General features: G+C 41.8%; 1 protein-coding gene across 1 annotated transcript; it reads right to left on the bottom strand.

The window, feature by feature from the left end:
- Positions 1–160: 160 nt before the first annotated feature.
- On the bottom strand, positions 161–27,439 carry LOC139416060 (mucosa-associated lymphoid tissue lymphoma translocation protein 1-like). Its single transcript, XM_071164313.1, has 15 exons — positions 27,250–27,439; positions 16,911–17,000; positions 16,350–16,474; positions 16,103–16,241; positions 15,784–15,959; positions 15,288–15,384; positions 14,594–14,614; positions 13,744–13,947; positions 11,646–11,823; positions 9,383–9,457; positions 9,172–9,299; positions 5,970–6,119; positions 5,095–5,249; positions 937–1,059; positions 161–830 (listed from the first exon to the last, which is right to left on the bottom strand). The coding sequence occupies exons 2-15, from the start codon at positions 16,927–16,929 to the stop codon at positions 681–683; spliced, it is 1,740 nt and encodes a 579-aa protein (XP_071020414.1). The 5' UTR covers positions 16,930–17,000; positions 27,250–27,439; the 3' UTR covers positions 161–680.

Below are 27,439 nucleotides of genomic sequence, written 5' to 3'. Positions count from 1 at the left end.
GCAAGGGAGAATGGGAGAAAATCCCTAAATCCTGATGTGCAAAGCTGTTACAGACATGTAAAATTGAAATTGTAAAAACAGATATTGAAAACATTTAATGAGATGGGATGGTTAAAAGATGAGACGGTTAAAAGATATGCAACATGAAAATATTGTCCCATTTATATTGTGTAATTTATTTAATTCTGTGATCATTTTAAATAATACATATTTCATTTGTTTGAGTGTCATGCTGAGAACAGAACAATAGTGCTTATTGAGAGGAACATAATCCAGAATGTCATCTCCTCAAACTCACATGCACCCATGTATACAGTACATACACACCTTTATAACCACAATTAGACTGATAGAATTTAACCAGCGAAAGGGAATGTATCATGCTGATTTTATTATGTGCATTGATTAAAGCCTAAACAGCAAATATCCGATGGACTACACTAGTCACTACTACTAGACTATCCTTTTTCCATAGATGTGGAGAGGGGAAATCAATGGGTAAAGTCTTGAGGCTCAGTCTCATCATTCTCCCCTGGTTCATTGCTCCTTGCAGTGGGGACTTTGGCAGCACACTCTGCACTCTTAGTGAAGGAGCGGCCTGGCTGGCCCAATGTCTGACGTGGGCGCTGCTTGCTGTGTGAGATGCAGCTGTGTCCCATACTCTGGGCAGGGGCACCATCTCATCTCTGGGCAACCATTGCTTGCTGTCCCCTGTGCAGATCACAGGATGCCACAAGAGGCTTCCCTATGTCCAGCTGTTTGCTCTCTTGCAGCCACAGCTTCCTGTCCATGTGGGTATAGTGTAGGTCCACCTTTATCACTAAGGATCCCTTTACAACAGGGAGAGAGAAAAAACATAATACAGATTGAATTTATACATTTCTAGACATATAATTGCACATATTAAATATGAGGTCCCAGACATAGTAAACCTACCTGAAGCTTTTGAAGGCCACAAAGTCTGAGGCTACAGTCAGGGTTTTCAGCAACCAAGTTATTTAGCAACAGAGAGTCCATTTCACCTGACCTCCCAGGACTAGAGAATACATCCTCCATTGCCTAAACACAGAAGTCAGGAATAAAATACATCAGGCATCTACATCAAAACCTGTGATACCCACTTGTTATTTTACAAAGTGCATAACAAGTGGCAGACTACTGAAGTAAGTAGGGAGAACATAATGCATTGAACCACTAGATGTCAGTGTGCTCCAAGGAATTATTACTACACAGAAGCAGAAACCTGATAAGCTGTTGTGCCAAAATGTCCTGCTCTTGTTTCTCAGCCATTCCTAATAGCAAGGTTGTCATGAAAGATGAGGACATAAGACAGACTATGAAAACTATGAAAATAACTGCTGTTCATAACTGCTGTAAACTATTCAGACCCCTTGACTTTTTCCACATTTTGTTATGTTACAGCCTTACACTAAAATTAATTAAATATTTTTCCCCCCTCATCAATCTACACACTATACCGCAAAATAACAAAACGAAAACATGTTTTTAGACATTTTGCAAATGTATTAAACATAAAAAACATAAATACCTTATTTACATAAGTATGAAGACACTGCTATGAGACTCGAAATTGAGCTCAGGTGCGATGTTTCTACAACTTGATTGGAATCACCTGTGGTAAATTCAATTGATTGGACATGATTTGGAAAGGCACACACCTGTCTATATAAGGTTCCACAGTTGACAGTGCATGTCAGAGTAAAAACCAAGCCATGAGGTCGAAGTAATTGTCCGTAGAACTCCAATACAGGATTGTGTCAAGGCACAGATCTGGGGAAAGCTACCAAAAAATTACAGCAGCATTGAAGGTCTCCAAGAACACAGTGGCCTCCATCATTCTTAAATGGAAGAAGTTTGGAACTACCGAGACTTCATGGACCTGGCCATCCAGCCAAACTGATCAATCGGGGGAGAAGGGCCTTGGTCAGGGAGGTGACCAAGAACCCGATGGTCACTGACAGAGCTCCAGAGTTCCTCTGTGGAGATTGGAGAACCTTCCAGAAGGACAACCATCTCTGCAGCACTACACCAAACAGGCCTTTATGGTAGTGGCCAGACGGAAGCCACTCCTCAGTAAAAGGCACATGACAGCCTGCCTGGAGGCACCTAAAGGACTCTCAGACCATGAGAAACAAGATTCTCTGGTCTGATGAAACCAAGATTGAACTCTTTGGCCTGAATGCCAAGTGTCACATCTAGAGGAAACCTGGCACCATCCCTATGGTGAAGCATGGTGGTGGCAGCATCATGCTGTGGGGATGTTTTTCAGCGGCAGGGACTGGGAGACTAGTCAGGATCGAGGGAAAGTTGAACGAGCAAAGTACAGAGAGATCCTTGATAAAAAACCTGCTCCAGAGCGCAGGAGTGGCTTCGGGACAAGTCTCTGAATGTCCTTGAATGGCCCAGCCTGAGCCCGGACTTGAACCTGATCAAACGTCTCTGAAGAGACCTGAAAATATCTGTGCAGCAACTCTCCCCATCCAACCTGACAGAGCTCGAGAGGATCTGCAGAGAAGAATGGGAGAAACTCCTCAAATACAGGTGTGCCAAGCGTGTAGCGTCATACCCAAGATGACTCGAGGCTGTAATCGCTGCCAAAGGTGCTTCAACAAAGTACTGAGTAAAGGGTCTTATGTAAATGTTATATTTTATTCAATCTTTTTTATACATTTGCCCAACAAAAAAAAAAAACTGTTTTTGCTTTGTCATTATGGGATATTGTGTGTAGATTGATGAGTGGAAAAAAACAGTTGAATCCATTTTAGAATAATGCTGTAACATAACAAAATCTGGAAAAAGTCAAGGGGTCTGAATACTTTCCGAATGAACAGTATTCTTCAACGGAGGCTCCTCAGAGGAGGAAGGGGAGGGTCATCCTCCTCAGTGAATGTATAATAAAAATAGTAAAACATTAATAAATGTATCCTTTTTTTGATAAAACTATACTCAATATAAATATGTCGCCAAATAATTTATTTAAATACACTGTTTTGCAACGAAGGCCTACAGTAGCCTCAAAAGCAGTCTAAAGGGTAGCACCATGGTGTAGATGGAGGACAGCTAGTTTCTGTCCTCGTCTGGGTACATTGACTTCAATATAAAACCTAGGTGGCTCATGGTTCTCACCCCTTTCCATAGACTTATACAGTAATTATTACGTCCTCCAACCTATCAGAGCTCTTGCTGCATGAACTGGCATGTTGTCCACCCAATCAAAGGATCTGAGAATGAATCCATTTATGAAATCATAAGCTACTGCTAGCTAGCACTGCAGTGCATAAAATGTAGTGAGTAGGCTCAAAGAGAGAGCAACACAAGAGTTGAACAGGTAGCCTAGTGGTTAGTGTTGGGCCAGTAACTGAAAGGTTGCTAGAATCGAATCCCTGATCTGACAAGGTAAAAATCAGTTGTTCTGCCCCTGAGCAAGGCAGTTAACCCACTGTTCCTAGGCCGTCATTGTAAATAAGAATTTGTTCTCAACTGAAAAAATAATAATAAAACAATTCTTTAAAATGAAGGAGATGAGGGAGAGAGAGCTATACTTTGTTGTATTATTTTTTTACTTTTACTTAGCTAGCGAATGCAGCTATCTAGTTTAGCCTACTCTAACACCCGGCTCAAACGGAGAGGGATGTTATGTTAGCTAGCTGGCTATGGCTATCCAACACTGGAACTCTTCCAAGTCAAGGTAACCTTTTGGTTTTATTCATTTATTGCCACAGGGACCTGCCGGTGTAACTGCTAAACTGCTCGCTGACTGTAATGCATGATTGTAGTGGGTTTAGTTATGCGTTAGTAATGATTATAACGTTAACTAATATGGCGACAACGAGGCTTTGTGGTTATGAAGGTTGGGCTTGGAAAGGTTTTTTAGCCTGGTCACAGACAGCTGATTTTTTCTCTGAAGTTCACAAGTGAAGGGAAAAGGTGAGAAGAGGAGAGAGTGTAGAGACGAGAAGGAATTATACAATGATTAAATTGATCATGCTGTTTGTATGTGGCTGCTATGAAAGTGAACTATGTGTGCGAGTGATCAGGGGTATATTCATGCCGCCGATTCTGTTGAAAAACTTTTCTTAAACAGAACCTAACGGGGATAAACATACCTGAATTTGTCCAATAGAAACTCTCGTTTGCAACTGTTAGACTAATGATTACACCCTAGATCAGCTAGATGCCGGCAAGACGGTATTAAATGTCTCATCTTGATTACTCAAATTTTTCTCTCGACCAAAGCATCTACATTGTAATTTTGCATTCATAGGCTAGGTTGTAGCAACCCCATGATGGGTATAGGGACATTTTGTGTATAAAGTGGTAGCTTAAACCTATCAATGTTACATTGAGCTGGGTGAATGGAATATGAATCACAGTCATCCAATATGCTGTAATAGAAATAAGGCCATGCTCATAAAAAAAATGCTTCTCCCTCATCTTAAATGGCAGCAACCACCACTGCCTTGAGTGTACAGAGGAAAGAGGAGATGACAGGTGTATAAATTCATTAAAAATCCTACAATGTGATTTTCTGGATTTGTCTTCCTCATTTTGTCTGTCATAGTTGAAGTGTAGCTATGATGAAAATTACAGGCCTCTCTCATATTTTTAAGTGGGAGAACTTGCACAATTGGTGGCTGACTAAATACTTTTTTGCCCCACTATATATATATAAAAAACATTGTTTTATGAGCAATACATTTTCAAAATTATAAAGAGTAATGCCATGTCAGGATCAGATAAATATCTATACAACAGTTTTAGCATTGAGATGTGACCACAGCAGGAAATAGTTCATACACCTTGTGCAGAACCCACTCTTAGAACCGTCTAAAGTTTAGCACCTAAACACATTTTCCTAACATTTGGTTTTCAGTTTTGTTGTCAGGGTTACATATATTGCTCAGGTCTCACAAGAAGTTAAAAAGTAATTTTAATAAAATATTTATGTGTAGTATCATGTGAAGTCATGCAACTAAATCAAACTGCTTATTAATAAGGGCTGTTTGTACACCATGTCCTGCTCTCTAGGTAGTGTGGCAGGTAGCGGCAAGTAAGAGTGAAGATGTCACTCACAGGTGTGCTCCTCAGAGTGATAGTGCAGTCCTGGGCTCTGGGTCCAGTGGTTATCACTCTGCCAAAAGCAACCATGACGTTGGAGAACAAGGCTGAGAAGCTGACCTCCACCTCAACTCCACAGGTGAAAATAAGCAACTTCTGATGTGGTAGCTCTTTGTGGGAGAACATCACATAGAAAGACAGTTTTAAGATACAAATTCTACGCAACAAAGCATCTCTAGAATGCAGGCTAGATAGACATGATAAGAAAGTTAGGCAGCCATGTTAAGAAATGTTGCTTTTGAAGGTCGTCATCTTGTCCTTGAAGAAGTTTATAGTAGCAGTTATTATTTCTTCTCATTTATCTGAGCCAGAAGTACATATGGGGATTCTGAAGAACTTTAGTGATGACAAAATTCAATTTGAAGAAAGAATACAAGATACTGTAAATAAGTATTTATGTGATGGGGAAGACAAAAGTATATTCCCTTATGTTATAAATACTGGTACACTGTGAGTGAAATAAACTGAATGCTGACTTTAAATATACAAACAAGTTCGCTTTCTGCTATCAACACAAATAAACAGTAAAACCTTGAATGGTGGTGTGATGGTCATTACTCATGCTAAACCACACTGTTTGTACATTATAACAGCCACAACCATGTCACATACACAACTGAAAAAGAGTGATTTTTCCTCTTTCTTGTTAAGACTAGCTTAGGGCAAGAAACTGACTTAACAGTTACACGATTTCATAGCAAATGATACACCATGGCTAAAACATCTGAAATAAAAAGAGCACTTGACATACACACAGTCATTTATCAATTGTGAAAAATGGGGTAAAGATCATGTCTGTATTGGGGATATTATGGTGTGTTAAAGCTTACCGTTGGCCTGTCTCCAGCAGGCGTCTCTCAGATGTAGTGCTCCAGTGTGGCCGGTGGTCCTGATCGGATCTGTGAGGGAGCGGGGCTTCTTTAGCGTGTGTCTGATTTCCACCGCCTGCTTGCCTGTGACGAAAGGGTCTCTGCCCAGATCTGAGGAACAGGTTAAAGGTTAGCCTACGCAACCTAGGTAACAGCTGTCCTTAAGGAGTGTTTAATGGTTGGACTGAAATTAAAATAATAATACTATTTGACTGATGTAAAGGCTCCTAAATTATAAACATGTGCACGATAAGAGTGAACTTACAGAAATGTTTAGGCAAAAGCATGTATGTGAAAGGCATTGCTGGCCAGATCAGAAACGGATACACTGAAATCCTATTCAGGTGTCTGGATACAGGCTTACTCTTATTCTTGCAGAAGATTTGGCTTCAGTACATATTTTAAGAAAAGCTGTCTTCGCCATGTTTCTATAAGAGTTGAGTGGACAGCAGTTCAACATCAACTATTTTTCCATTTATAAATAAGTCTAAGACAAGAAGGACATAGATCATAATTCCTCAAAGGAGTTTCTGGGAAGGCTGTGTTTATTGTTCATGAAATGGTCTCGTGATTGTGATGTGATCTGTCACTTCAGTGAATACTATTTCCTAGACATGGATACAATTGTAACACTTTCAGAAATGTATTTCAGCTGTAACCCTGAAATAAAACCTATTGTGAGTAGCGGTGCAACTCATCTGAGAAATCTTAACATACAGCAAATATCTCTAATCTAAGCCGTGAGGTTCTGTGCCAAGGTTCGACTGTTACAGCCACTGACAACTCATCAGTCAACCTATACAGTACTGTGCCACCACCCCCTTTGATGGGCTGTGTTAAGCTATGCAGGATCACTGTCACTGGAGCTGAGTGACCACAGGAGAGCAGTGTAGGGAGGTACACACACACACACACACACACACACACACACACACACACACACACACACACACACACACACACACACACATGGCAGAGCAGCTGTCTTTAACTCTACCCCTCTCAGGTTTCCTGCTGTGCTATGGCCAACAGTGTGAATTTCTAGAGAATGAGGTCACAAGCTAATGCAGCTCTGTCGCACAAAGTCATGTTACCAGAGAGACCCATCAAACAAACAAACAAGCACCCAGTGGGGACAGCATGCCTAGCCCTCCAAGCTCCGCCCACTGCTACCTGCTGCAGGGTAAACACCAGGGGGAGTAGCCAGTGACGGATAAACATTTAGATGTCAACATGTCTGTACTCCAACAAGTAGACAACAACATGTTCCACACTGACCCTGTTTACAGACACTGCTGTACATCTCCTATAGAGGAGCAATGGAGACAAAAGCCACACTTCTGCTCTTATTAGCAGGGAATTTAGTATTTATTGCATAATATCTTCTAATTTCTGTCAAAAGTAATTTTCCTATTTATCAAAAGAAACCCTGGGATTTTCAATGTGAGTCATGGATTGGTGTTAATAATATGTCAAAACATCCATCCTGAAATGTCAGTCACACAGACTGCAGAATGTGGCCACTAGAGGGAAGTGCTAAAAGCAAAGCCACCGTTATACATCAATATATATATATATATTTTTTTTATATCAATCATATATTTTTTTATATAAATTATTCACATTTATGATATCGATAACTGAATTATTGATATAAAAACTATATTTTAAAGACCTTCATGGGGGTGGTATTACATGTGAATGCTCCTACATACAGCGCCTATTGAAAGCATACACACAAGGCCTTTGCACAGTCTTGACATTTGCTAGCTTAAAATTGTATTTTGTATTTTTCCTACTGATGTATACAACCTACTCCACATTTTTTTTTTTACCCCTTTTTTTACCCATATTCCGTGGCATCCAATTGGTAGTTTCTAGTCTTGTCCCATCGCTGCAAATCCCGTACGGAGTAATACGATTCTACCAGCTTTACGCAACTCTTAGGGCAACATATATCTATTGTTTTTGTCAAAATTGCTCAAGGAATTGCTTGGGAATCATTGATGGATAACAATACTCAATGTTTATGTTATCACTGATTTTCAAGCAGATTTAGGCCAAGATTGAGACTACTAGACCATTTCAGGAACACTCAACACTTCATGAAAGCCATTGTGGTGTGTCTTTGGCATTAGAATTTGTATAATTGTTCCACTGAAATATAAAACTGTCGCCAGGTTAGGTTTTCAGAAGACTATGGAGGGTTTTCCTCTAACTTTTTACCTGTCCTTCGTTCCTTTCATATTTATTTTGATCCTAACATACTCCCCAGTCCCTGCCAGTAACAAGCATACCCATAACATGATGCTGCCACCTCAATACTCATTTTCTTCAAAATGATTCACACATGTAATGGCTATCAATGGTGCTTCCACCAAGTATTAACTATGGGGTGTGAAGACATACAGTTTGTAATCAAGACATTTTCTTTTTGTCTTTTTTATTTTCTATCATTTTTCTTTCACTTTAGAAATGGAAAATAATTGAATAAATGTTTAGATACAATTTTAGATACAGGTCCAAGTCTTAATTATGCTAAATATATGCTAATATATATATATAAAAAAATATCAATAATTGTATTTTTGATATCAGTAATGTCATTTTCAATAACAATAATTAAGATTTTCAATATCATTTTTTTTATATATCAATAACTCCCCATAGGATTCAATGGTGAATTTTTTTAAATTGAATTTTATTGTATAATTAATTTACAACATGTATATAAAAAATGGAATTATCGATATCAATAATTCCAATTATCACTATAATAATAATAATTCAATAATTTGAGCGTTTTATATTTAAAATTATGAGCAATATCAACAAATAAAATATATCTACAAATAAAATATATATCAAAAATGTAATGTTTTATATAAATAATTTGAATGATTGATATATATTTTTTTAATCAAAATGGGTTTCTCCATTGAATCAAATGGGTAATTATTGATATAAAAAATGTGATTATAGATATCATTTTTTTATTATTATTGATATCAGCAATTCATTTTTGTATATAAACATTTTGAATTATTGATACAGAAAATTCCATTATTGATATAAAAAATACAAATATTGATGTAAAAAATGCAATGAATATATGTTAAAATGGCTTCCACAAGAGCAAAGCCTATCATACAAGAATACTGACTCTCAGACACCAGCTCCAGGATGTGGGTGACTTTCTCTGGCTGTAGGATGTGCTTGTTCAGATATTTAGTGAAGATTCCGGTGCTCTTCCCTCCGTCCTGTACCTCATAAGCCTCTGCATTTTCACATCTGTTAAGGCAGGTCATTTAGATTTCAGGCCATGAATGAACACTCATAAATCAATGGTTGTTACATAGAGTAAAAATACATACGTGGCATATCCATACACAGTGTTTCCCATTGGCACCAAGGGCCTGATTTCAGAAGCTATGCAATCTAGGTTGTACCTGAAAATAAAATGATGCAACTTAACACCTGTTTTAGCAGTGGTGGAAAAAGTAATAAATTGTCATACTTGAGTAAAAGTATAGATATCCTAATAGAAAGTTACTCAAGTAAAAGTAACCCAGTAAAATACTACTTGAGCAAAAGTCAAAGTATTTGGTTCTATATATACTTAAGTATCAAAAGTAAATGTACAATTATTTCAAATTCCTTCTATTAAGCAAAGCAGGTGGCACCATTTTGTTATTTTTTATTTATGGATATCCAGGGGCACACTCCAACACTCAGATATCATTTACAAAAGATGCATTTGTGTTTAGTGAGTCCGCCAGATCAAAAGGGATGACAATGTGTTTTCTTGATAGTGTGTGAATTGGACAATTTTCCTGTCCTGCTAAGCATTCAAAATGTAACAAGTACTTTTGTGTGTCAGGTAAAATGTATGGAGTAAAAAGTACATTATTTTCTTTAAGAATGTAGTGAAGTAAAATTAATCTGCTTGCTTATGTTTGTGTTAGCCTTATTTGTCTTCTGATGTGATATTTTTTTCTTTCAATCAATGGAATTGTAGACTTCTTAAAATGTTAAATAGGCTTGTGAAAGTTTTCACCCCCCTTGGCATTTTTCCTATTATGTTGCCTTACAACCTGGAATTAAAATTTATTTTGGGATTGGTTGTATCATTTGATTTACACAACATGCCTACCACTTTGAAGATGCAAAATATATTTTATTGTGAAACAAACAAGAAATAAGACAAAAAAACTGAACTTGAGTGTGCATAACTATTCAGTCTCTTGGGGTATGTCTCTATAAGCTTGGCACATCTAGCCATTTTTGCCCATTCTTCAAGGCAAAACTGATCCAGCTCCTGCAAGTAAGGATGAGTTCCGTAGATGTACAGCAATCTTTAAGTCATACCACAGATTCTCAATTGGATTGAGTTCTGGGATTTGATTAGGCCATTCCAAGACATTTAAATGTTCCCCTTAAACCACTCAAATGTTGCTTTAGCATTATGCTTAGGGTCATTGTCCTGCTGGAAGGTGAACCTCCGTCCCAGTCTCAAATCTCCGGAAGACTGAAGCAGGTCTCCCTCAAGAATTTCCCTGTATTTAGCGCCATCCATCATTCTTTCAATTCTGACCAGTTTCCCAGTCCCTGCCGATGAAAAACATCTCCATAGCATGATGCTGCCCCCACCATGTTCCACTGTGGGGATGGTGTTCTCAGGGTGATGAGAGGTGTTGGGTTTGCGCCAGACATAGCGTTTTCCTTGATGGCCAAAAAGCTCAATTTTAGTCTCATCTGACCAGAGTACCTTCTTCCATATGTTTGGGGAGTCTCCCACATGCCTTTTGGCGAACACCAAACATGTTTGCTTATTTTTTTCTGGACACTCTTCTGTAAAGCCCAGCTCTGTGGAGTGTACGGCTTAAAGTGATCCTATGGACAGATACTCCAATCTCTGCTGTGGAGCTTTGCAGCTCCTTCAGGGATATCTTTGGTCTCTTTGTTGCCTCTCTGATTAATGGCCTCTTTGCCTGGTCTGTGAGTTTTGGTGGGTGGCCCTCGCTTGGCAGGTTTGTTGTGGTACCATATTCTTCCATTGTTTAAGAATGGATTTAATGGTTCTCCATGGGATGTTTAAAGTTTCTGATATTTTTTATAACCCAACCCTGATCTGTACTTCTCCTCAACTTTGTCCCTGACCTGTTTGGAGAGCTCCTTGGTCTTCATGGTGCCACTTGCTTGGTGGTGCCCCTTGCTTAGTGGTGTTGCAGACTCTGGGGCCTTTCAGAACAGGTGTATATATACTGAGATCATGTGACGGATCATTTGACACTTAAATAAAATCTGCCTGTGTGCAATCTAACTGATTATGTGACTTATGAAGGTAATTGTTTGCACCAGATCTTATTTAGGAGATTCATAGAGAAGGGGGTGAATACATATGCACGCACCACTTTTCCGTTTTTTTTTATATCATTTTTATATTTTTAAAAAATCCTGTCACTTCACCAATTTTGACTATTTTGTGTATGTCCATTACATGAAATTCAAATAAAAATCCATTTAAATTACAGGTTGTAATGCAACAAAATAGGGAAAACATCAAGGGGGTGAATACTTTTGCAATTCACTGTCGAGCAACAAACAATGACATGAGGTGTCCATCAGGAGGCCTACCATGTTCTGCAGGTGTCTAGTAAGACCACATTCAATGCAGTCCGTCTCTCCTGCATCTTGCGCATGACCCTCTGTACACAGACACAGTTCTCTGAATGGTATGGTTGTGGAGCATCTATGGCCACCAGATAGTTTCTCCCTAAACGTTCGTACCCATGACCAGCATAGTAGAACAGGGCTGTGGGGGATAGCATTATGTTAGTTGTATATTTTGTGTGTATTTCAGTTATACACCAAAATAACTATTTAGTTATTTAGCATTGATCGCTGTTAATTAATCAGATTAAAATCAAATCCGTGGCAAACGCATGTTACATGGCGTGAACAGGAAAAGCAAAGTCTCTCATAGGCATAAGGTTAAATTCAGAGCACCCGATACTCCAGTTCAGCGAGAGGTACAGATCTAATATGGCATCTGTCAAACAAGGCTCCATGTTTCATTTTAGCAATCATATACTGTAGAATATCACACAACACTGACCCTGTCCTTCATCAATAAAATATTATGTTGCTTGTGCTCTATATATTATGTGTAGGGTTGTAAAGGGAGTGTATGTTACTACCAGTCAACTACCAGAATTTTGGTATCCTTCAAGGATTTTATGTAATATATCACAAGACATCTAGTGGCCCTTCTGGGTACTTCAACTTTTTACAGGCGCCTGTAATTATCTCTGTCCCTCTGTGTGGCTTTATCACTTGAAAAATGTTAATCAAATCAAATATAGAAATATATGTATCATGAATACATATATGTATCATATGTATAAATCACAAAAGTTATGATAGATTGCCATAGATTTTCTGTTAATTACCAAAATGACTGAAGATTCCAGTAACTTTGCTAAACTACCGGAAGATTTGCATCCCTGTGCAGCTGAGTTGAGTAATTTCAAGGAGCATGTTTTGAATCTGTAAACTGTGCAGGTCCTTAAAGCTCCTAGAAAATCCAGATCGCTACTTTTCAGATTGGTTTTCATATTAAGCTGACCTCGTTTTCTATAACAGCCATATAACACACAAGCATGGATTATTAGATGAGACAGAAAATGTCAAACTCTTACAAATGTTTACATGCCACATAAAATGTAATGCTCTTATTTGACTCAAATATAAAAAGGAAAATAAGCTGACAGTTGCTAGGTTGCTAAAGGCCCTTTACAGGTGCTAAATAAATCTGCCAAGTCGAAGTGCTATAGGCCTCAGAAACAGCCAGTGGTGGAAAAAGTGCCCGATTTTCATACTTGAGTAAAAGTAAAGATGCCTTAATAGAAAATTACTCAGGTAAAAGTGAAAGTCACCCAGTAAAATACTACTTGTGTAAAAGTATAAACGTATTTGGTTTCAAATATACTTAATTATCAAAAGTAAATAGAATTGCTAAAATATAGTATATATAGTATACATCAATTTAATACTTACATTAAGCAAACTAGACAGCAAAACATTTTTTTTTAAACATTTACTGATAGCCAGGGGACATGCTCCAACACTCAGACATCATTTAAAAACGAGGCATGTGTTTAGTGAGTCAGCCAGATCAGAGGCAGTAGAGATGATCAAAGATGTTCTATTGAGAAGTGTCTTAATTAGACAATTTTCCTGTCCTGCTAAGCATTCAAAATGTAATGAGTACTTTTGGGTGTCAGGGAAAATGTAAAAAGTTGTCAAAAATATAAATAGTCAAGTAAAATACAGATACCCCAAAAAACTACTTAAGTAGTACTTTCAAGTACTTCACACCACAGGAAACAGCTATACATAGCAAGGCATCTCTCTCCAAACACTACAGGCCCAAGCTTCTCCTTTCCACCTCTTATTTGACAGCTAAACCACACTCTCACACCAAGCTACTAATAAGATCTCTAAACAGCAGCATAGGATTATGCTAGATCAACCAAAACGGGCAGAATATGTTTAAAGGGAGCTAAACAAGACTACAATGTCTGGTTTCAGCTTAACAGAGAAATATTTGTGTATGCATTTGCAACTTTTCAGTGAATAGTGTCATCGTTAACTTTCTAGAGTCTCTGAAAAACCCTCAATTCAAAATACATTCTCCCTTGTAATGTAACCACCAGAACAGTATTGAACTCACCATACACGCCCCTGTCAAGCAGGAGCAGGAACTTGTCAATAGCCGCCAGCATCTCCTCCCTGGTGAGATCCAGTAAAGACACCACTCTGAAGCCCAGCTGCTGCAGCAGGTTGGCCAGCTCTTGGACATCCATAGTGGGGGCCATCAGGTCCGGATGGTGGGAGTAGTTGAGGTTACCAATAAGCAGGGCCACTTTGTCAGTCGCTGCACGAAAAGACCATGGTGGAATTTGTAATCAGGGTCACCTTACTGTACTTTGAGAACAGCTAATTAATGATACTATAGAAACATGAAACCACACATATCAGGAAATACTGGTACAACAGTTCCCCACTTCAATGACATAATGCTCAAACCGCATTCTAAGAATACCTCAAACCAGTGGTTAAGGGCGCTGTACTGCAGCGCCAGCTGTGCCATCAGAGACTCTGGGTTCGCGCCCAGGCTCTGCCGTAACCGGCCGCGACCGGGAGGTCCGTGGGGCGACGCACAATTGGCCTAGCGTCGAGGGCTTGGCCAGTAGGGATGTCCTTATCTCATCGCGCACCAGCGACTCCTGTGGCGGGCCGGGCACAGTGCGCGCTAACCAAGGTTGCCAGGTGCATGGTGTTTCCTCCGACACATTGGTGCGGCTGGCTTCCGGTGTTAAGAAGCAGTGTGGCTTGGTTGGGTTGTGTATCGGAGGACGCATGACTTTCAACATTTTTCTCTCCCCGGGAGTTGTAGCGATGAGACAAGATAGTGGCTACTAAAACAATTGGATACCACGAAATTGGGGAGAAAAAGGGGTAAAATTCAAAAAATAACAAATAAAATAAAAAGAAAACACTGTATTTCCACTGACCCCTACCTGTGAGTTGATTAGATGGCACTGAAAGAAATGGAAAAATAATAAAAGTTATAATCAGTGCATAACCTAACACTTCACACTTCAATCTGTTAACACAACAAACAAGATCAAAAGCAATATGAGAGTGTAAAAGGACTCCTAGTTTTCATTCAATCTGGTTGGGTCAAATTCATAAAGATTTTGAAATATGAATGTTGTTGATGTGCCAACATGTAGAAAACACATACAAAGGGGAACCTACATCCAAAGGCTAGTTCCTTGACCACTTTTTAGAGCCTGAGAACTTCTAGTACAGTCTTTAACAAAGGGAAATACCTTAAATCGTCAGCGGAATGGAAAGACCCACTTGTGGGAGGGATGTGCAGAAATCTGAACTTACCGCTATTCCACTAGCTCAGTGAAAAGTGGGGAATTACTTTCCAGTAAATTATGTGGTAGACTTTGTCAGGGAATATATAAAACGCTAATAGTAAAGCTCATGCCACTGAAAACATAAAATTACTGCTGCTAGTGCTTTGTCATTTGCTACTGTGAGAGTTTCATATTCACTATTGCACAGTTTATAATTACAGAGCAGTATTCACAAAATACTTGGCTATATGACATCATCATTCACAGTATGTTCAATTCATGTAAACATTATTTCCTTTTTGTTGCCCAGATGCCCTTCAAGTAGCATCCCACTTCCATTTACCTATTTCAACATCAGCTGCCTCTGTCCATCTCTCCTCTTGAACATTGGATACATAGCAGAGATATGTTCCTCTATGGTCTGACTCTGCATTCTCTATCTACAAGGGACACAATCAAATGCATTCACATCACTGTTTGGCTCTACTCATACACATAAGACTTCTCTCCTAGAATTTAAACCTCATGTTAAATATGAATTAAGTTATTCTAAATTACAATGTTTACATAGGGCAAGTGGTGTATTGGAGGGTAAACACAAGTAAACACAGTTAACCCACTTTTTTTTTGCTCGGCACTTGTCACTCACTTTCTGGGGGAAATTGCATTGAAAATATAGGGAGAGTTAATTTTTTCACCTCAACCAGAGTTTTCACACCTATTTTTTTACCACTCCATCACTAAATAGGAATGGTGAAGCATGGTATCTCAGCCAGCAAATGATAAGACAGAGTAAACACAATGACCTGAGTGCAGGAGTAAATAAACACTGGTGTTACCTGCAGTGTGTCCGTGGTCTTGCCCAACAGAGGATGTCCATTTCTGTACCACTGGTAGTGAGGGGTGGGAATGCCAAAGGCGGTGCAGCTGAGGGTGAGTCTCTCCCCTTGTCTGACAGTCTGGGGTGCAGGTTGTACAGCGATATGGGGCTCCCCTCGCCATGCTACTGGGAGACCTGAAGAAAAAAAGAAAAAAACATGCAATAGCAATACAGTACAGGCAAAATAGTGCTCTAAATTGATCAAAGAAGATTAATAACCTGTATCACAAACATGTTATTATCTTAGAACTGGTAACTAATATAGGGGATTTCTGTACCTGGTTTAGCAATGTCCAGGACCTTTACTGTGACCCATTCACTGAACACACAGTTGCAGAACTGGTCATTCATGCGACAAATGTAGGACTGAGACCTCTGGGCTGTGACAATCAGATCTGCTCTGGTCCCACCAAATACCTAAAAAAACATTAACCATTTCATTGGATATATACTGTGTTACTCTATGAATTGACAACATAATACTGTGTCAGACAAGAATGACAAAAATCCTCAACAACCACATACCTCCTCTTTACTAGATTTGAACCACTGGTAGTTCAGGATACCGGTTCCCTCTGCTCTCACACTCAGAGTCACCTTATAGTTCAGTGGTACATACACAGAAACAGGATGCTGCACAATGACGATGTCTGAAAATGTACATTTATAAAGTGATAAGTGATTAAAGGGCCAATCCGCAGTTGAAACTATAACAAAGCCAACACCCCACCTCTGTGTTGGTAAAAACCTGAGGGATGCAAGGGCTTACCATCCATGATATCAGCATTTGTGTTTTTAGGCTACGCAGTGTTTGTTAACATTTACAATGTTTACAAACATTGGAGTAAAACAACCTTATATTTTGGGTGTGACATTTGAACTAAGCTCATGAAGTTATATTCTTCAAGAATCACTATGCATACATCATTAATTTATAAGTCTAAAAATAGATAGCCCCTTTCGCAGTTACTGTAGGATAAGTTATATAACATAACAATAATTTGAATAACAAAGCATAATATTATGTCAGTGTACTGATAAAATGGAACATAGTTAACTTGCACAATAAATAGGGCAAATACACACCTCTGATCATGTTTTTCATCACTTCAACATGAAATAAGAACTTCTGAACCTCAAGTATGATCTGTTCTGGTCATTACTGCACTGTGCTACCTATTAAGCAAAAGACAGAATATGAGCATTAGTTGTGCCAGGGGTGAGTGAACAGTGTATCAAGAAAAACAAGTCAAGATCCAGCCAAAAATCACAGGAACATGTCATGGAGATGACATCTGACAAGGGCCACATGGAACAAATGTGCATACATATGTGCGCACAAGTGTCACTAATAGATTTTCTCCCCACTTCCCATTTCACAACCGCGCATGTGACAAACACCATAACACAAGGAACAATGAATCTATTTCAAGAGAAATTGAGACTGGTAGGTAGGTTAGCATATTTGCAAAACAATCTGTGCTTTAATAAAAGGTCAGCCAAACTGGACATTTTCCTGAAAATGGCTTACTACAGAGTAGTAACAATTATAGGCTACTATGAACATTTGCAAGTTTATCAATGGCTGTAAAATTAGGGCCAAATCATGTCCTTTATAGTCTACAGCTCAAATTGTGACTCTAAATGATATGGTCTCTAACTGGACCAATAAGATGAATAGCCTATAAATGTCTAGAGCAGGGTTGACATGTCCGCAGTTTTCCAGACATTTAGTTAATTTGAAAAAGATGTCAAGGATGAAAAATTACCAGGTTTCTGGGCTACTTCTAAATTCAACTCACTATCAGGCAGTAAGGAAGGCTGTTGCTGAGTGTGTGAGTGGTGGGGAGGGCCGGAGGGGTGTGTGTGTGTGTGTGTTGAGAGAGAACTGCAGCATGTTCTGACAACTTTTTACCAGTTGTAGACAGGCCAATTTCATTATGGAGATTATGAAGTATTTCCAACCCTTTTTCCATAAAACATACAGTATTAATGTGCAAGAACTGATGCACATCAAGAAATAACTGTGACAAAGCACTGGGAAACGACTTTAGGCGCACTAGTGCGCATTACATAAATTCGCTGGAAGGTGGTTTAAACTGCATGCAAGGAAAGGGTTTTACACATGCTCAGTTCTTGGATCTTGAGCGCTGCGCAGTTGGAAATTTTAAATAGAAATTATGGAACTCCCTTGCGTGCTTCTGTTATGGGGAAAGTCCACAATGAAACTCACAATAAACGTGGAGAATGATACATTTGAATCTGTTGGTCATCAAGTAGCCTATTAATGTCTATGCGATCGTAGGTTACTTGCCTACCACTTGATACAATAAATATGTTGAAATGAGGATATCACTGGAGACATTGCTAGTTTTTATTGTTTTATTTCACTGTAGAGCCCTCAGTACCGCTCAAAATGCCTTAGATAGCTCTTTCGTCCCACCACACACACATGCAGAGACCTCACCTAGTTTAACTGATGCCACCAGAGACAAAACCTCTCTCATCACCACTCAACGCATAGGTTTACCTCCACTGTACTCACATCCTACCATACCCTTGTCTGTACATTATGCCTTGAATCTATTCTACCACGCCCAGAAATCTGCTCCTTTAATTCTCTGTCCCCAACACACTAGACAACCAGTTCTTATAGCCTTTAGCCATACCCTTATCCTACTCCTCCTCTGTTCCTCTGGTGATGTAGAGGTTAACCCAGGCCCTGTAGCCCCCAGTTCCATTGCTATTCCCCAGGCGCTATCATTTGTGGACTTCTGTAACAGTAAAAGCCTTGGTTTCATGCATGTTAACATCAAAAGCCTCCTCCCTAAATTTGTTTTTTTCACTGCTTTAGCACACTCCGCCAACCCTGATGTCCTAGCCGTGTCTGGATCCTGGCTTAGGAAGGCCACCAAAAGTTCTGAAATTCCCATCCCCAACTACAACATTTTCCGACAAGATAGAACTGCCAAAGGGGGTGGAGTTGCAATCTACTGCAGAGTTCTGTCATGCTATCCAGGTCTGTGCCCAAACAGTTCAAGCTTCTACTTTTTAAAATCCACCTTGCCATAAATAAGTATCTCACTGTTGCCACTTGTTATAGACCCCCCTCAACCACCAGCTGTTATGGTGAGTGAATGAGGACCCAAAAGCGAACTAACTTAAACAGAGCTTCTTTAATAACCAAACATAGGTAGGCTCAGATAGACCGGCAGATTCCGACAGGACAGGACAAGGTTACAGCAAACATGACGATAGTCTGGCTCAGGCATGAAACACAACAAACAAGAATCCGACAAGGACAGGAACAGAAACAGAGAGAGATATAGGGACCTAATCAGAGGGAAAAAGGGAACAGGTGGGAAACGGGGTGAATGGGTAGTTAGAGGAGACAAGGAACAGCTGGGGGAAAGCGGGGGAGAAAAGGTAACCTAACAACGACCAGCAGAGGGAGACAGGGTGAAGGGAAAGGACAGAGACAAGACACAACATGACAGTACATGACAGTACCCCCCCACTCACCGAGCGCCTCCTGGCGCACTCGAGGAGGAAACCTGGCGGCAACGGAGGAAATCCTCGATCAGCGCACGGTCCAGCACGTCCCGAGAGGGAACCCAACTCCTCTCCTCAGGACCGTACCCCTCCCAATCTACGAGGTACTGGTGACCACGGCCCCGAGGACGCATGTCCAAAATTCTACGGACCCTGTAGATGGGTGCGCCCTCGACAAGGATGGGGGGGGGGGGGGGGAAGACGAGCGGGGGCGCGAAGGACGGGCTTGATGCAGGAGACATGGAAGACCGGGTGGACGCGACGAAGGTATCGCGGAAGAAGAAGTCGAACTGCGACAGGATTAATGACCCGAGAAATACGGAACGGACCAATGAACCGCGGGGTCAACTTGCGAGAAGCCGTCTTAAGGGGAAGGTTCTGAGTGGAGAGCCAAACTCTCTGACCGCGACAATATCTAGGACTCTTAGTTCTACGCTTATTAGCAGCCCTCACAGTCTGCGTCCTATAACGGCAAAGTGCAGACCTGACCCTCTTCCAGGTGCGCTCGCAACGTTGGACAAAAGCCTGAGCGGAGGGGACGCTGGACTCGGCGAACTGAGATGAGAACAGCGGAGGCTGGTACCCGAGGCTACTCTGAAAAGGAGATAGCCCGGTCGCAGACGAAGGAAGCGAGTTGTGGGCGTATTCTGCCCAGGGGAGCTGTTCTGACCAAGACGCAGGGTTACGAAAAGAAAGACTGCGTAAGATGCGACCAATAGTCTGATTGGCCCGTTCTGCTTGACCGTTAGACTGGGGGTGAAAGCCGGAAGAGAGACTGACGGAAGCCCCAATCAAACGGCAAAACTCCCTCCAAAATTGAGACGTGAATTGCGGACCTCTGTCCGAAACGACGTCTGACGGAAGGCCATGAACTCTGAAAACATTCTCGATGATGATTTGTGCCGTCTCTTTAGCAGAAGGAAGCTTAGCAAGGGGAATGAAATGAGCCGCCTTAGAGAACCTATCGACAACCGTAAGAATAACAGTCTTCCCCGCTGACGAAGGCAGTCCGGTGACAAAATCTAAGGCGATGTGAGACCACGGTCGAGAGGGAATAGGAAGCGGCCTGAGACGGCCGGCAGGAGGAGAGTTACCGGACTTAGTCTGCGCGCAGACCGAACAAGCAGCCACGAAACGACGCGTGTCATGCTCCCGGGTGGGCCACCAAAAACGCTGGCGAATGGAAGCAAGCGTACCCCGAACGCCAGGGTGGCCGGCTAACTTGGCAGAGTGAGCCCACTGAAGAACGGCCAGACGAGTAGGAACGGGAACGAAAAGAAGGTTCCTAGGACAAGCGCGCGGCGACGGAGTGTGAGTGAGCGCTTGTTTTACCTGCCTCTCAATTCCCCAGACAGTCAACCCGACAACACGCCCCTCAGGGAGAATCCCCTCGGGGTCAGTGGAGGCTACTGAAGAACTGAAGAGACGAGACAAAGCATCAGGCTTGGTGTTCTTAGAGCCCGGACGATAAGAAATCACGAACTCGAAACGAGCGAAAAACAGCGCCCAACGCGCCTGACGCGCATTAAGTCGTTTGGCAGAACGGATGTACTCAAGGTTCCTATGGTCAGTCCAAACGACAAAAGGAACGGTCGCCCCCTCCAACCACTGTCGCCATTCGCCTAGGGCTAACCGGATGGCGAGCAGTTCGCGGTTACCCACATCATAGTTACGTTCCGACGGCGACAGGCGATGAGAAAAATACGCGCATGGGTGGACCTTGTCGTCAGAGAGGGAGCGCTGAGAAAGGATGGCTCCCACGCCCACCTCTGACGCGTCAACCTCGACAACGAACTGTCTAGAGACGTCAGGTGTAACAAGGATAGGAGCGGATGTAAAACGATTCTTGAGGAGATCAAAAGCTCCCTGGGCGGAAACGGACCACTTAAAGCACGTCTTGACAGAAGTAAGGGCTGTGAGAGGAGCTGCCACCTGACCGAAATTACGGATGAAACGACGATAGAAGTTCGCGAAGCCGAGAAAGCGCTGCAGCTCGACGCGTGACTTAGGGACGGGCCAATCAATGACAGCTTGGACCTTAGCGGGATCCATCTTAATGCCTTCAGCGGAAATAACAGAACCGAGAAATGTGACGGAGGAGGCATGAAAAGTGCACTTCTCAGCCTTCACAAAAAGACAATTCTCTAAAAGGCGCTGGAGGACACGTCGAACGTGCTGAACATGAATCTGGAGTGACGGTGAAAAAATCAGGATATCGTCAAGGTAAACGAAAACAAAGATGTTCAGCATGTCTCTCAGGACATCATTGACTAATGCCTGAAAGACAGCTGGAGCGTTAGCGAGGCCGAAAGGAAGAACCCGGTATTCAAAGTGCCCTAACGGAGTGTTAAACGCCGTCTTCCACTCGTCCCCCTCCCTGATGCGCACGAGATGGTAAGCGTTACGAAGGTCCAACTTAGTGAAAAACCTGGCTCCCTGCAGGATCTCGAAGGCTGAAGACATAAGAGGAAGCGGATAACGATTCTTCACTGTTATGTCATTCAGCCCTCGATAATCTATGCAGGGGCGCAGAGACCCGTCCTTCTTCTTGACAAAAAAAAACCCCGCTCCGGCGGGAGAGGAGGAGGGGACTATGGTACCGGCGTCAAGAGCTACAGACAAATAATCTTCGAGAGCCTTACGTTCGGGAGCCGACAGAGAGTATAGTCTACCCCGGGGGGGGGTGGTTCCCGGAAGGAGATCAATACTACAATCATACGACCGGTGTGGAGGAAGAGAGGTGGCCCTGGACCGACTGAACACCGTGCGCAGATCATGATATTCCTCCGGCACCCCTGTCAAATCACCAGGCTCCTCCTGTGAAGAAGAGACAGAGGAAACAGGAGGGATAGCAGACATTAAACATTTCACATGACAAGAGACGTTCCAGGAGAGGATAGAATTACTAGACCAATTAATGGAAGGATTATGACAAACTAGCCAGGGATGGCCCAAAACAACAGGTGTAAAAGGTGAACGAAAAATTAAAAAAGAAATGTTTTCACTATGATTACCAGAAACAGTGAGGGTTAAAGGTAGCGTCTCACGCTGAATCCTGGGGAGAGGACTACCATCCAGAGCGAACAAGGCCGTGGGCTCCTTTAACTGTCTGAGAGGAATGTCATGTTCCCGAGCCCAGGTCTCGTCCATAAAACAGCCCTCCGCCCCAGAGTCTATTAAGGCACTGCAGGAAGCTGACGAACCGGTCCAGCGTAGATGGACCGACAAGGTAGTGCAGGATCTTGAAGGAGAGACAGGAGTAGTAGCGCTCACCAGTAGCCCTCCGCTTACTGACGAGCTCTGGCCTTTTACTGGACATGAAGTGACAAAATGACCAGCGGAACCGCAATAGAGACAGAGGCGGTTGGTGATTCTCCGTTCCCTCTCCTTAGTCGAGATGCGGATACCTCCCAGCTGCATGGGCTCAGCACCCGAGCCGGCAGAGGAAGATGGTAGTGATGCGGAGAGGGAGGCGACGGAGAGCGCGAGCTCCTTTCCACGAGCTCGGTGACGAAGATCAACCCGTCGCTCAATGCGAATAGCGAGTTCAATCAAGGAATCCACGCTGGAAGGAACCTCCCGGGAGAGAATCTCATCCTTTACCTCTGCGCGGAAACCCTCCAGAAGACGAGCGAGCAAGGCCGGCTCGTTCCAGCCACTGGAGACAGCAAGAGTGCGAAACTCAATAGAGTAGTCTGTTATGGATCGATTGCCTTGACATAGGGAAGACAGGGCCCTGGAAGCCTCCTCCCCAAAAACAGATCGATCAAAAACCCGTATCATCTCCTCCTTAAAGTCTTGATACTGGTTAGTACACTCAGCCCTTGCCTCCCAGATTGCCGTGCCCCACTCACGAGCCCGTCCAATAAGGAGAGATATGACGTAGGCGACACGAGCAGTGCTCCTGGAGTAAGTGTTGGGCTGGAGAGAAAACACAATATCACACTGGGTGAGGAACGAGCGGCATTCAGTGGGCTCCCCAGAGTAACACGGCGGGTTATTGATTCTGGGCTCCGGAGATTCGAAAGCCCTGGAAGTGGCCGGTGGATCGAGGCGGAGATGGTGAACCTGTTCTGTGAGGTTGGAGACTTGGGTGGCCAGGGTCTCAACGGCATGTCGAGCAGCAGACACTTCCTGCTCGTGTCTGCCTAGCATCGCTCCCTGGATCCCGACGGCTGAGTGGAGAGGATCCGAAGTCGCTGGGTCCATTCTTGGTCGGATTCTTCTGTTATGGTGAGTGAATGAGGACCCAAAAGCGAACTAACTTAAACAGAGCTTCTTTAATAACCAAACATAGGTAGGCTCAGATAGACCGGCAGATTCCGACAGGACAGGACAAGGTTACAGCAAACATGACGATAGTCTGGCTCAGGCATGAAACACAACAAACAAGAATCCGACAAGGACAGGAACAGAAACAGAGAGAGATATAGGGACCTAATCAGAGGGAAAAAGGGAACAGGTGGGAAACGGGGTGAATGGGTAGTTAGAGGAGACAAGGAACAGCTGGGGGAAAGCGGGGGAGAAAAGGTAACCTAACAACGACCAGCAGAGGGAGACAGGGTGAAGGGAAAGGACAGAGACAAGACACAACATGACAGTACATGACACCAGCTGTGGCCTAGACACCATATGTGAATTAATTGCTCCCCATTTATCTTCAGAGTTTGTACTGTTAGGTGACCTAAACTGGGATATGCTTAACACCCCAGCCGTCCTACAATCGAAGCTCGATGCCCTCAATCTCACACAAATTATCATGGAACCTACCAGGTACAACCCTAAATCCGTAAACACGGGCACCCTCGTAGATATCATCCTGACCAACTTGTCCTCTGTCTTCAACCAGGATCTCAGCGATCACTGCCTCATTTCCTGCGTCTGTAATGGGTCCGCAGTCAAACAACCACCACTCATCACTGTCAAACGCTCCCTAAAACACTTCAGCGAGCAGTCCTTTCTAATTGACCTGGCCCGGGCATCCTGGAAAGATATTGACCTCATTCCATCAGTAAAGGATGCTTGGATATTCTTTATAAGTGCTTTCCTCACCATCTTAAATAAGCATGCCCCAAAAAATGTATAACTAAGAAGAGATATAGCCCTTTATTCACTCCAGACCTGACTGCCCTTGACCAGCACAAAAACATCCTGTGGCGTTCTGCATTAGCATCGAATAGCCCCCGCGATATGCCACTTTTCAGGAAAGTTAGGAACCAATATACACAGGCAGTTAGGAAAGCTAAGGCTAGCCTCTTCAAACAGAAATTTGCATCCTGTAGCACAAACTATAAAAAGTTTTGGGACACTGTAAAGTCCATGGAGAATAAGAGCACCTCCAGCCAGCTGACCACTGCACTGAGGTTAGGAAACACTGTCACCACCGATAAATCCAAGATAATTGAGAATTTCAATAAGCATTTGCCCAAGCCTCCCCCATTTCTCCTACACCCAAATCCAGATAGCTGATGTTCTGAAAGAGCTGCAAAATCTGGACTCCTACAAATCAGCTGGGCTAGACAATCTGGACCCTCTCTTTCTAAAAGTACGACTGTCAGCCAATTAACATTCAGGGCTCAAACCACCCAGTTTATAATTACAATTCAAAACTGGGTGGTTTGAGCCCTGAATGCTGATTGGCTGAAATCTGTGATATATCAGACCATATACCACAGGTATTACAAAACATTACTTTTTACTGTTCTAATTACATTTGTAACCAGTTTATAATCGCAATAAGGTACCTCATGGTTTGTGGTAAATGGCCAATATATCACGACTAAGGGCTGTATCAAGGCACTCCACGTTGCATCGCGCTTAAGAACAGCCCTTAGCGTGGTATATTGGCCATATACATCACCCCTCGGGCATTATTGCTTATTCATAGCAGTCAAACCAGTTAAATGGACATCCATTGATGGATGGTAAATGATCTGACGAGTTTAACCTCTCTAGGGGGTGTGGGACGCTACTGTCCCACCTGGGCAACATCCAGTGAAATTGCAGAGCGCCAAATTCAAAAACAGAAATACTCATTATAAAAATTCATGAAACATACAAGTGTTACATCTTTTTAAAGATTAACTTCTTGTTAATCCAACCACGGTGTCAGATTTTAAAAATACTTTACGGCGAAAGCAAACCATGCGATTATCTGAGAACAGCGCCCAGCAGACAAAACTCCCAGTTACCCAATAAATGTTTGTTTTGTTCGATCAAGTCCCTCCTCAAAAACCTCAGTTTTGTTACCGCATTTTGTTCAGTAAAACACTGTCTCAAACAACATCCGGTGAAATTGCAGAGCGTGAAACTCAACAAAACAGAAGTTCTCATAATAAACATACATAAAATATACAAATGTTATACACCAGCTTAAAGATAAACTTCTTGTTAATCCAACCGCTGTGTCAGATTTCAAAAAGGCTTTACGGCGAAACCAAACCATGCGATTATCTGAGAACAGCGCCCAGCAGACAAATCATTACAAACAGTTAGCAGCCAAGAAGACGAGTAACAAAAGTCAGAAATAGCGTTAAAATATACCACTTACCTTTGATGATCTTCATATGATTGCACTCAAAGACTCCATGTTACACAATAAATGTTTGTTTTGTTGGATAAAGTCCCTCTTTATATTCAAAAACCTCCGTTTTGTTGGTGCGTTTTGTTCAGTAACCCCTTGGAACAAAGCGCGGTCACAACAGACTGACGAAAAATCTAAAAAGTACCATACAAGTTCATAGAAACATGTCAAACGATATTTATAATCAATCCTCATATTGTTTTTGTCATAAATAATCAATCATATTTCAACCGGACAAAAGCTTCGTCAATAGAAACAGAGAAACAAGAAATGTGCGCTCCCGGTCACACACTGGACTCATGTCTGGAAATTTCCACTGTCCACTCATTGAACATGCTGTTTCTCCCTAATTTTTCAGAGTAAAAGCCTGGAACAATACCTAGAGACTGTTGAGGAAGCAATAGAGATCGTGAACTGGGTCATAAGTCTTTGTGTGGTGGATAGGCTTTCAATGGAAAAACAGGCATTTCAAAATATAAGCATTTCCTGGATGGATTTTCCTCAGGTTTTCGCCTGCCATTTCAGTTCTGTTATACTCACAGACATTATTTTAACAGTTTTAGAACCTGGAGTGTTTTCTATCCAAAACTACTAATTGTGTGCATATCCTAGCTTCTGGGCCTGAGTAGCAGGTAATTTACTTTGGGCACGCTTTTCATCCAAAAATCCGAATGCTGCCCCCTACCCTAGTGAGGTTAATAAAGGCAAATTATCCTTTCTCTTGCTACATATTCAAATTCCTTTAGTCACGTTAGCTTGTAATAATTATTATTTTGATGTAAATCTGAATTTTGCTTCTTGTCATTACATATTAAATCGATATTCCTTCTAAATTAGCTCAATAGCATTATCGAAAAGGGGTTTATTGGATAAATATTTCAACTCCTCTACTGCTGCGCATAAACATTTTCTGGCTCAGTTTTGAGGCCCTGTGGGTGGGTCGTTGAAAATTTAAGCTAGACCTGGCAACCCTGGTCAAGACAATCACAACACATTCCTGTTTGCACACTCAGCCCATATGTTTTGTGTTATGGTGTATCAGCTCTTGGAAGTCAAGAAAAACATATATGTTATAAAATTATGAGTGCATTGATAATTACTCAATTATTTTCATAGATAATAAAAAATAAAAAAATAGGCCTATGTTAATTGTTGTAATTGTGAGAGGTATGCTTACATTAAACTAAAGTGAAACAGGCAAATAGTATGGTATTGGAAAATGTATCAACACATTTCTATTGCTAGAGAGGGTTATTGTGTAGGCTAGCTGTATCAATGTAGTGTACATACCTGAACTGCGACCAAACACCATGCACATGCCACACTGTCTGTAACAGCAGATGACCCGATGACATTAAACAAACTAAAGAATGTAAGATGGCCTTTACAAACTATAGTAGAGAATGTAACTCTTGTAAATCCTCAACATTATATCAACAAAAAACAGGACATCCTTTTCCCGGAACAATGATCCCCACCT

This window comes from Oncorhynchus clarkii, chromosome 1, assembly GCF_045791955.1.
Source record: "Oncorhynchus clarkii lewisi isolate Uvic-CL-2024 chromosome 1, UVic_Ocla_1.0, whole genome shotgun sequence".
Lineage (NCBI taxonomy): Eukaryota > Metazoa > Chordata > Actinopteri > Salmoniformes > Salmonidae > Oncorhynchus > Oncorhynchus clarkii.
The sequence above is the reverse complement of the archived record's forward strand: the minus strand, read 5'-3'. Positions and strand labels throughout refer to the sequence as shown.

Excerpts from the sequence above, each read along its gene's own strand:
- LOC139416060 (XM_071164313.1), bottom strand. Across the intron at positions 15,385-15,783 it reads AGACCACGGACACACTGCAG|ATAGAGAATGCAGAGTCAGA; the intron begins GTAACACCAGTG and ends TGTCCCTTGTAG. Across the intron at positions 1,060-5,094 it reads TCACTCTGAGGAGCACACCT|GCAATGGAGGATGTATTCTC; the intron begins GTGAGTGACATC and ends TTCTGTGTTTAG.